Below are 11598 nucleotides of genomic sequence, written 5' to 3' on the forward strand. Positions count from 1 at the left end.
ATTATATATTAATGATATAATAATTATAATAATAGGATGAATTTGACTCCATGTTCTTATAAGGCTAATTTATCATTTTATTATATATGATATGATAATTATAATATAATAGTATGTTACTATATTATATTAAAGAATACTACGCTAAAACTATACTAAAGAATAGAGAAAGGATACTTACAAAAGGCGTAACAAGATATTAATGAAAATTTACAACTTTCTCCTCAGAGTCCGACACAGCTAATCAGTGATTAGTCATTAAGTAAAAACAATTCACACTTTGGATAATCAATATCTCCTACTACATTCTAAAGCAGTAAAACATGAAAGAAGCAAATAAAATAATGTTGTTTGCCTTTTCCTCTGAGGCTTCTCGGCTTCCCAGGAGAAAAAATCCTAAGCAAAAAATTTTTCCAGAGAATAGGATGGTGCCAGCTGGGTAGCTGGATCTGACCAGAGAGTGGTGATGTGTTTGGGCAAGTAAAGAGCCCAGAATTTGGGCTAGAAGAAGATCAGCAGCGTTCTCTTGTTTTCCCTCAGTGGTGACTGCAGGCAGCTTGAACCCCAAAAGGGCTGTGAGAGGAGCGAGGATGGCATTCAGAAGTGTTTCATGTTGGCTCTGGCAGCACTTCGGGGGCTGTGGGCTGTCTGTCTGGAGGGCTGTGAGGTTTGTAACGTGAGGCATGGTGAATGAAACACAGAGAGACCATCTTAGAAGCACCATTCTTAGCCCTGAGAGTCTCTTGATGAGGATATGTATTGGAATTAAGTACCAATACAGCTGGATGGGACGTGCCTTGGTTTGTCTGGCCCTTGCTGCTTGACCAAGGGCAGCAGCTGTAGTGTTTCACCCCAGAGACACCTTTGGCTGGCTGGTGTGTGGTGTTTCACCCCAGAGACACCTTTGGCCGGCTGGTGTGTGGTGTTTCACCCCACAGACACCTTTGGCTGGCTGGTGTGTGGTGTTTCACCCCACAGACACCTTTGGCCAGCTGGATGCTGCAGCTGGGTGCATGGAGACCAGCCCAGGCTTGCAGGAGCTCAGCTTTACCTTGGTGGAGAAGCTTTAAGGCCATGGTGAAGGAAAGGAGTCGGTTCTGATGGAGGGTTTGGATCCAGAGCTTTATCCTGGCCCACAGGCCTCTGAATGCAGCAGCAGCTCCAGCAGAACTCCCTGAGCCCGTGGCTGGCGGTCCTTTGAACCCCGGGGAGAGGGGCAGGGAAGGGGTGGGGAGCCACCAAGCAGGGACAGGAGGGGAGGGACAAAGGGACAAAGGACACCTGGATGGCCCAATGTCCCCCGGGCTGAGAGGCGTCTTTTGAACTTCACCAGTCACACGATGCCCTTTCTGGAATACCAAGATTGAGAGCACTCAGCAGGGGCAAGGGGAGGGGAAGGGAGAGGGTATTGGCACACCTGGGGAAGGAAGCAGGATGACTGAGACAGGCTATTACATCACACCACAACAGAGATGAACCCTTTGGGCGGTGGGAGCAGCATGCTGGCCCAAGAACGTGAAGAAGACGGGCAGAGTGGGAGCTCCAAGGTGGAGGGGTGAGCCCTGAGCAGCCAGGGATGGTGGCAGTGGGAGGAAAGGTGCATTCCCTGGTGGAGGTGGAGGGCCCCTCTAGCAAACCACCTATTGCTCCAAGCACTACCCCCTGAACCTGACCATGAACTTCTTCCACCAATTTTCAAGCCCATCCTTCCTAGGAATCCCACTAATCCTCATCTCAATAACATTCCCAGCTCTCTTGCCACCCTCCCTAGACAATCCATGAATTACTAACCCTCCAGCTATGGTTTATCAACCTAGTCACAAAACAGCAAATAATACCCCTAGACAAAAAAAGGACACAAAAGAGCCCTAATTTTAACATCCCTCATAATCTTCCTCCTACTCATTAACCCTCTAGGACTGCTACCCTACACATTCACCCCAACCACCCAACTATCTATAAACTGAGCCCTAGCTTTCTTCCTGTGACTAGCCACCCTCCTAACAGGACTGCAAAACCAACCCTCTGCCTCACCAGGCCCCCTCCTGCCAGAAGGCACTCCACCCCACTAATCCCAGCCCTAATCCTAATGGAAACAACAAGCCTGCTTAGCACTGCATGTACCCCTAACAGCCAACCTCGCAGCAGGCCACCTCCTCATCCACCACTGAGGGTGTCCTGTCCTGTGCCACGTGTTTGGGACCCATCTCAGGACACCCTGGTGGCATCCCCTCCTGCTTTGGGAGGTGCCAGTGTTGTGGTGCGATGTAATAGCCTGTCCCAGCTATCCCAGTTCCTTCCCCAGGTGTGCCAATACCCTCTCCCTTCCCCTCCCTTGCCCCTGCTGACCACTGTCTGTCAATCCTGGCATTCCAGAAAGGGCATCGTGTGGTTGGTGAAGTTCAAAAGACGCCTCTCAGCCCGGGGGACATTGGGCCATCCAGGTGTCCTTTGTCCCTTTGTCCCTCCCCTCCTGTCCCTGCTTGGTGGCTCCCCACCCCTTCCCTGCCCCTCTCCCCGGGGTTAAAGGAGCAGCAGCCACGGGCTCAGGGAGGTCTGCTGGAGCTGCTGCCTGGTCTCCATGCACCCAGCTGCAGCATCCAGCTGGCCAAAAGTGTCTCTGGGGTAAAACACCACAGTTGCTGCTTTTTGGTCAAGCAGCAAGGGCCAGACAAGGCAAGGCACATCCCATCCAGCTATATTGGTATTTAATTTCAATATGCCAGGGTTGCAGATCCCGGGGCAGGGCTCGGTGGAGGCAGTGCTGTGTGTTTGCCAGGCTCCCCTGGCACTGGCAGCAAGGGGGGCTGCTCTCAGCCTGGGTGCTGCTGGCTGATGGCAAGATGCCTTTTACAGCACCGGACACATGTGGAGATTACTCTCCTTAACAGACATGGGTACCTCTGGGAACTTGAGGTCCCTTTTTATCCCCCTCTCAAATACGTATGTGTACAATTTCACAATAGGTTCATACATATTCATTTTTACGAATTTAACGTGACATTTGCTGCTAGTTTTTCTTTATCAGAAAGAGTTCCTAGGTCAGGTTCACCTGCTCTCACAGCAGTCTCTCTGTCCCCCCCATCTCTGTCCTTCACTGAAGCAGTTTCCCTGAGCCTAGGCTTTGCAGTCGGGCTAAACAGCTATGTTTTATAACCACAGACTCAAAGATGTGCATTTCACCTAAATCAAAATGGATTTCTGCTCTGGAGAATTTCTGCTCTGTCTCAGAACCGTCATCAGGAGCAAACCCTCATTATGTGCCGGGGAAGAGGGTTGCCAAGGCAGAGGAGGGTTTCCCAGGGCTTGCAGAGGCAGGCAGGGCAGCTGGCACCCGCAGGCTGGGTGCCCCAGGGTGCAGCTGCTGCTCTTGTTCTGCAGGGCAGCTCCCTGCTCTTCATGCCCAACGTGCTCAAGGTGTACCTGGAGAACGGGCAGACCAAGGCGTTCCGGTTTGAGAGGAGCACCACGGTGAAGGTAAGGAGCTCTGCAGGCTGCTCCCAGCAGCCCAGCCCGACCCATCACCTGCAGGCAGGGCCCTTGCAGCCCCCAGCTGCACTGACCACTGCTGGCTGGGCTGGGCTCTCTGAGCTCCAGCCTCATTCTGCACTGTAGGGATGCTCCCCTCTGCAGACACGAGAGCTGATTCAGCCCCTCAGGTGACAGAGCAGCCCACAGGGAGTGATCCTCCTGAACAAAGGCTGATCTTCTCTCAGATCACTCCCCTGAAAACACAATGCTGCTCTGCAGAGCCCTTTCCATAACTGCTGTGCTTGGACACAGCCTTGCACACCTCCAGCTTTTCTGGCCTGAGCATTGGAGCTGCTCAGGGTTTATGTTGGATGTGGTAGGATTTGGCCAGGGCCAGTGACTGGAGGTCATGAATTACTTAAAGGGCACGTGGTGTCCTGCACAGAGCAGATGCTGTCAGGGAGACTCACGATGGACAGACATTCTGGGGCTATCAGGCTGAAAGTATATTAAAGGGAAGCACAAAGAGATTTCATTTATCATGCAGTGAAAACTTTCCTCAGAAAAGGAGGAGTTTGTCTAGCTCCTTCAAGCTTCACAAAAACATTGTGGTCTCTCAGGCAAGTAAGTGTCTGCAAGTCTTCTGACTTGCAGGGTCTAGAAAAATAAAACACTGAAATAAAGCAAGGAGGTGGAAAGGAAAGGAGAGTTGTAAAGAGATATTTGAATGCCTGTCCCCAAGGGTTTAATTTCTAAAGGATGGATTTGCTCTTTGTGTTGAGTTGCTCAGCTCTGACATGGAATAAGTTTTCCCAGTTTTTAAAGCAGCCCTCACGATTGCCCTCCAGAAATATCTAAATGAGTGAAATGCTTCCCAAGTTAGGTGTTTCCTGAAATTCCTCTGTGTTTTGAGACATCCTGGCTTAAAACTGAGGTGAGTCAAACATTTATGCTTGCCTCAAAAGGCTGGAGTGAGCCCAAGGGCTTCTGTTTCAATTTGTGCTCAGTCAAGCCTGAGGTGATATTTTCTTCTTGCCAAAACTATGCCTTGTTACTTCCATAACAGATAGAATATTGACAGAATTCTCTATTGAGAATTGACAGAATTCTCTATTACAAAGTGAAACACCAGTTTCAGTCAGATGCAGTAGGATTTTTACAATTACGGTCTCAAATTCTTGTTTATTGGAGAGAAGTGTTCTCCACAAGTTCTTTTTAGTTTTTTTTTCACAAATCACAGACTGATTTGGGTTGGAAGGGACCTTAGAGACCATCCAGTTCCAACCTCCTACCTTGGGCAGGGACACCTCTCACTTGCTTCAGGTCCTGTCCAGCCTGGCCTTGGACACTTCCAGGGATCCAAAATGTTGCAGAGTTCTAGAAAGCAAGAGTGGCAAACACAGCAAACACCTGGGGTTTTTCTGTCACTCGGGGGTGGCAGAAAGTGCTCAACACCACCCAAAGCTGTGAGAGTGAGGCAGCTCAGGACAGGCAGCTCCAGAGATGGGTTTGGTACCTGTGACACCGTGGGGTCTGCAGCTTGCCCACCTTGTCCTGGGGTCATGGTGCTCTGCCTGTGCGTGCCCCCGCAGCTCTGCAGGCTGGGGTCAGGCAGTGGCAGCCCTGCAGCAGTGCTGGGCCCCAGCTGAGCTCTGTGTGGCCCTGTGCCCTGCCAGGACATCGTGCTGACCCTGCAGGAGAAGCTGTCCATCCGCAGCATCGCCCACTTCGCCCTGGTGCTGGAGGAGCAGTACAACCTGGCCAAGATCCACCTGCTGCACGAGGAGGAGCTCATTGCACAGGTGAGCAGGGCCCCGTGTGTCCCACAGCCCCACTGGAGAGAGGGCAGTGAGGGCACAGGGGTCACCAGAGGGGTGAGCCCTTGTCCCCAGTGCTGCCATCCACCTCTGCCGTGGTGTTCACACCCCACAGCCTGGGGAAGGCACTTTGGGAGCAGCCCGAGTGCCCCCTCACACACAGCAGCATCCCTGGGCTGGCGCTGCCTGGAGAGCAGTGGTCGTGACACCCTTTGTGCCACCTGCCACGTCAGCCCATCTGCAGAGGGCTGCTTGAGCCTTGGGCAGCTTTCAGGCAGCTGTGCATGACCTCTGTGCTCACAGCTCCCTGGGCAGCCAGAGCATCCACCCCAGCAGGGGCCACTGGGTTAAATCTAGTTCTGAGCCAGCCCCTGTGTCCTGTGAGCCCCTGGGATGCTGCTGCCCCAGGGGTGCCTGCTCAGCTGCCCCAGCTCCCTGCTGCTGGGTTTGTTGGGTGGCAGCCACTGCAGAGGGTCCATGGGGTCACACAGGGTGGGAAGGCACACACAGGGATCATCCAGCTCCAGTCCTGCCTCAGGGGCTGGTGCTGTCACAGCACCGAGCACTGAGGATTTCTGCTGGGCAGGATCTGCCCAGAATGAAATGTGCTGATGGAAAACTCAGAGTCTTGACGTTGTGCTGGCATTACAGGGATGATTCGGGTCTGTTTAGGGCTGCTGCGTCTCGTGACTGCGCTCCGAAGCAGAGCAGGCTGCCCCTTCCCCTGCTGTTCTCCCACAGCCCCTGAGCCTCTGTCCTGCTGACACTGAGAGTGTTTGGGATCAGTGGGTGTTTAAATGAGGCCTTGCTGCCAAAGGGCTCCTGGGCTACTGCAGGCAGAAGAAAAAAACAGATGAAGAATCAGAGATAAAGTTACAATCACGAGCCTTGCCTCCTTGTGTTTGTTCAGGACAATCTGCACGGTTCCCTTGCCCGTGGGGTTAACATTCCTGTGGGTTTGCAGAGCAAAGGCTCATTGTGCACTCTGGAGGGAGGGATGGTGGTGTGTGTAGGAGCATCAGGGGTTTAGGATGGTCGGGATGGATGGAGAGGAGAGATCTCTGAGGCCAGGGCTTGGAATTTGTGTTTATTGCAAAGGGCCTGGGTGCAGGGCCCTGCTGGGAGCTGCCAGCCACAGCTCAGAGCAGTAAAGAGAAGCAGAGAGGATGAGAGAGAGAGAGGATAAGAGGGTAAGAGAGCACGGTTCCCATTCCAATACCATAAATCTTCTTCTGTGTTGAATATTCTAACTCTCACTAACCAATCCAGTGCAACATACAAATCCTACAGCATTTCCATACAGCCTATAAGAATCATTACATTACCATACTGTGCTACATTTTAAACCCTACAAACTCCTCTTTGGGCCCCTTCTGCTGAGCTGTAGGGTCTGCTCTGACCCTTGGGCCTGTCTGCAAGCAGAGGGTGTTGTTCCATCAAAAGGGGATCACCTTCAGTGGCCACACCATTGTTTTCCAGTTGTTCAGTAACTGAGGGATCTCAAAGCTTGCTTGCATTTCAATCTCGCTTATAGTTTCCATATTCTCAAAATCTTTTGCCAGACAAATCATATTTATAAGGCTTTCCTGTTTCATCTTCCCCATCAGAGAGACACCCTCTCTCTCTTGCAGGTGGTCCAGAAAAGAGACTCTCACGACTACCGCTGCCTCTTCAGGGTGTGCTTTGTCCCCAGGGACCCCTTGGACCTCCTGCAGGAAGATCCAGTGGCCTTTGAGTATCTGTACCTGCAGGTGACACTGGGGTGTTCCGTGCTTGGGAATCCCTCCTCAGCCCATCCTCATTTGTGCCTTAAACCAGAGAGTGCCTCAGACTGGCTCAGCTGCATGGAAATGCAGAGTGTGACGGTGCTCACAGGGGTTCTTGGATGAGGGAAGAGACAAGGATCTGACTCCATGTTTCAGAAGGCTTGATTTATTATTTTATGATATATATTACATTAATACTATACTAAAAGAATAGAAGAAAAGGTTTCATCAGAAGGCTAGCTAAGAATAGAAAGGAATGATAACAAAAGCTTGTGTCTCGGACAGAGAGTCCAAGCCAGCTGTGCTGTGATTGGCCATTAATTAGAAACAACCACATGAGACCAATCACAGATGCACCTGTTGCATTCCACAGCAGCAGATAACCATTGTTTACATTTTGTTCCTGAGGCCTCTCAGCTTCTCAGGAGGAAAAATCCTAAGGAAGGGATTTTCCATAAAAGATGTCTGCAACAGCAGAGCACTTAAAATCAGGGCATTTCGATTCAATTTGCCTTGAACTCTTAAACAGCTGGTGTGTCTGGCTGGGGGTGTCCTTAGCTGGCTGTGTGGTGCTGTGCTGCGCTGGCAGCCCTGTTCTGCGTGCCTGCTGCGCTGACTGTGCTGTGTTTGCCCCAGAGCTGCAGCGACGTGCTCCAGGAGAGGTTTGCAGTGGAGATGAAGTGCAGCGTGGCCCTGCGCCTGGCTGCCCTGCACATCCAGGAGAGGATCTCTGCCTGTGCCCAGCCCCAGAAGGTGTCTCTGAAGTACATCGAGTGAGTGCCCGCAGCTCCCTGCTCCCCTGCCACTGACCCCAGGGACAGCAGCACAGCCCCAAAGGGGGGCTCAGCTGCTGCTTGGCCCCTGTTCAGCTCTGCACAGGGGGCCAGAGGGGACTGAGCCCCTTGGCTGGGCAGGGTGGCCTTGGGGGCCTCCCTGTCCTCAGCCCCTGAAGGGCTACTGGTATAGGTGATATAGAGTCTTCATCATCAGAAGGTGATAAGACACTTTATTATTAAGAGACACTTTATTTTTAGAAGTCTACAGTTTTTGTAGAAATAATGGTGTATGAAAAGACACTTTATTATTAGAAATCTGATAGTTTTTACAGAAATAATGGTGGATTTAAGACTTGATTGGCTTTTAGGATTTTTTTTTTTACACTATTGGTGAACTATTAATAGTACTCTCTGGAGAATCATATTTATAGACAATGGTGACAGAAAGAGACATAACAATGGCTTGAAGTCTTTCTTCTAAGTTTCCCACAGCTTCTACACAGCTTCCCAGGATTTTCCTGGGAGAACCATGTTTCTCTCTGTTCAGAGGGTACGTAGTTACTGCAAACCCCCTGACCTGCCTGACTAGTGCAGGCGGTGAGCTCCTGCGTGTGTCCCGAGGCACAGGGAGGGCCTTCTCTGTCACAGGGCCAGGCCCTTGAAGCTGCAGGTCTCTCAGGCAGTGATGGTTTCCAAAGCTGCTCCTGCCAGTATTGATTGCAGTGTCTGCAGAGATTGCAGTGACTGCTGTAATCACCAGCCTTGCACAGCCAGCACATCTCTGCGTCCGCCAGAAGCAGGCCACAAACGCCTCCTCTGGGCAGTGTGGAGTACTGGGATCTGTGGGGAAACCACCAAAAAATGCTTTCAGAAGGGGCAGGTGTGCTGTGCCGCACGTTGGTGCTCCTGGACTGCTCCTGCTGCACAGAGACCCTGCTCTAGGCAGCAGTGATGAGCTCCTTGTTAATTACCAGGCGCTGGTGTGGTGACCAGGTTAATTACCGGCACTGGCTGCCTGGTGTGCAGCCAGATGTGCCCAGCTGTGTGCAGGGAGGGGCAGCTGCACTGCTCTCACCCCACAGGTGTTTAATGCCTGCGCTGAGTAAACTCCAGCAGCACTCCTGGCCCACGTTTTGGGGGCAGGAAGCAATCTGCTGCACTGTCAGAATCTGCTCACCCAAGCAAGGTGCACGCAAGGACAGACTCTCCATCCTGGGGACGGTGAGGGGAGATGGGGACTGCCCTGCTCATGCAGGTTGTGAGCTCCCTCCTGTGCAGCCATGTGAAAATGGCCATTCTGCACCGCAGTGCACACTGTGCAGTCCCACCCTGATCCCCTGGCAGGGGCAGGTAGCAGTGAACTCCAGGGGGTGCCACAGCCCCCCAGGGCTGCCTGGTGCCTCTGCCCTGCCCTGTGCTGTGGGCTCAGCGTGGCTGGGACCCCCTGTGCTCCCTTCCCTCTTCCTGCCAGGAGGGACTGGGGAATCGAGAACTTCATCTCGCCCACCTTGCTGCGGAACATGCGAGGCAAGGACATCAAGAAAGCCATCAGCTACCACCTGAAGAGGAACCAGGTGCTGCTGGACCCTCGGCAGAAGGTAGGGTGTGATCCCCAGGTCAGGTGTGCCCTCCCTGCGGCTGTTTTCTGCCCTCACACTCCCTGATCTCCCTGTGCTGTGCTTGCTGTGGGGTGTGTGGGGGGCTCCATGGGCACCTCTGCTGGCACACTGAGCTGGCTGTGCTGGTCACAGGCTGTGTGCCTGCTGCAGCTGCATGCAGAGCCTGTTTCTCACCCTGTTTCCTCTCCTGCCCACCAAGCACGCACTGAACGCAGTCCAGGTGCGCCTCAGCTACCTGCAGATCCTGGGGGAGCTGAAGATGTACAGCGGGATGATCTTCAATGCCACCATGATGGTAGGAGCTCTTTGTGAGCGGGATTTTCAGTGCCACCATGATGGTGGGAGCTGGTTGTGTGTGGGATTGCCTTGGGCACACAGTCCCAGTGGCCACACTGCCTTTCCCTGCCCTGAGGTGCCATGGTGGCTGTTGGTGAGCAGCTGTGCTGGAGGAAATCAGTTTAATTCCACTGAAGTGTCGATGGCACAGACCAGCCTACAGAACAGTTTTGCATTTTTTCTGACTGGAAGCTGTCACTCTTGCTCTTCAGATAAACCCTGTCTATCCTTTGTGTGGTATAAAGTACTTGGGAAATCTGGGTGGGCTTCAAATTCTCGAGAAAATACTGGAAAGCCTTAAACCTCACTGTAAAAAAGAACTCTTCCCTTTTTACGAGAGGTTTCTTGGTTTGCTGATTTTTCTGCCTGTCCCCAGCTGGGTCTGTGCTGAGCTGCAGAGCACAAGCTGTGTCACACAGGGAGCTGAGCAATGCTGGGGGGCACCCACAGGTCACATTAATGCTAAACTTTACACCTACATGCAAATTGAACAATTTCTGCCCGGTTATATGTGCGTTAATTCATTTTTCATTAAGTGTCTCACCCTAACAAAAAGCACTGATGTATCTTCCAAGCCCAGAAACGTCTTTGTGGAGTTTCTGCCCTGCAGCAGGTCTCGCTGGGTCCATATGGGGACACCTGGGCTGCCAGGTGACAGGACTGAGAGTGCCCACCTGCTGCCAGCCCCATCACTGGGTCTGCCAGGTGGCTGCTGCACCCCTGGGGCCACGGGAGGCTGCTGTCCCTGTGTGGGGAGAGGGCAGGGAGAGGGCTCCTGTGGGAGGGGGTCAGTGCTGGGAGCCCACGGGAGCTCGGGGGGCCAAGGGGGCCCTGCCAGCACAGGTGAGGGGTCCCTGCCCAGGTGTAACTGTGTCCCTCAGCTGCAGGACAGGGAATCGTACGTGGCGCTGCTGGTGGGCGCCAGGCACGGCGTGAGCCAGATCGTGAACAGCAAGCTGAACATCGCCAGCAGCCTGGCCGAGTTCCCCAGCATCAGCAGGGTGGAGCTCAGCGAGGACTCGGAGCGAGTCAGCACCGTCAAGATCTACCTGCAGGACCTGAAGGTGAGCACCTGAGGGGTCACCTGCACCATCAGCTCTCCTCAGAGCCGGGGGAGTTCTCAGAATCTCTGCTGCTCACAATCACTCCAACATGTGTTAGAAAGTCTCTGTTCCCAGCCTGGCACTCAAAGAAGGAGTCAGAGCTCTTCATTTCTCAGTCTCAAGGTTGTTTATTGTTCCTTATCTATAAAATCCTTTCTCCTGTCCTGCCCAGGTCTGCTCAGCAGGACAGACAGAGGCACTCTGCCTGCCCCAGGGAGGTGTTATCTTTTTATACTAAAAACTACGTGTACAATATTTACAGTGACTTCCCAATACCTGTCACCTATGTTAGACAGTGAGCTTCTACTTTAAACCAATCCAAAAGTGCCAACATCACCCAGAAGATGGAGGCCAAGAAGAAGAAGGAAAAAGGACAACGCACGCCCAAATTCTTCCATCTCAGGTCCCCAAGCGCCCATTCTAAAAACCTCAAAAATCTATTTTTCACCCCATGACAAACTATTATTCTACTTAAACTTTTTTGACTTGGAATCCTTCATATAAAGGCCGGTAATTGTTATTTCCAAGGGCTAAATCAAAGGCACAGGGGTCTGGGGCTCTGTGCCAAGGTCTCTGAGCCCCAGGGGCTGGAGCCATCCGGGGCAGCCAGAGGAATGTCCTGGGTTCCCACAGGCAGTCACCAGGGTAAAAGGCTTAGAACACACTCAGCAGGGAAAGCTTGTAGGAAGAACCACAATAATTACTAGAGA

General features: G+C 52.4%; 1 protein-coding gene across 1 annotated transcript in view; it reads left to right on the forward strand.

The window, feature by feature from the left end:
• The window catches only part of FRMPD1 (FERM and PDZ domain containing 1), a 26673-nt gene that overhangs the window by 8466 nt on the left and 6609 nt on the right, over positions 1-11598 (forward strand). Inside the window, exons 6-13 of the mRNA XM_014311362.2 lie at positions 3382-3477; positions 5148-5273; positions 6920-7039; positions 7691-7827; positions 9302-9428; positions 9649-9744; positions 10667-10849; positions 11395-11398. Of these exons, the coding sequence (XP_014166837.1) occupies positions 3382-3477; positions 5148-5273; positions 6920-7039; positions 7691-7827; positions 9302-9428; positions 9649-9744; positions 10667-10849; positions 11395-11398 (889 nt within the window). The remainder of the gene's footprint in view (positions 1-3381; positions 3478-5147; positions 5274-6919; positions 7040-7690; positions 7828-9301; positions 9429-9648; positions 9745-10666; positions 10850-11394; positions 11399-11598) is intronic.

The sequence above is a fragment of the Geospiza fortis genome, unplaced genomic scaffold, assembly GCF_000277835.1.
Source record: "Geospiza fortis unplaced genomic scaffold, GeoFor_1.0 scaffold3703, whole genome shotgun sequence".
Lineage (NCBI taxonomy): Eukaryota > Metazoa > Chordata > Aves > Passeriformes > Thraupidae > Geospiza > Geospiza fortis.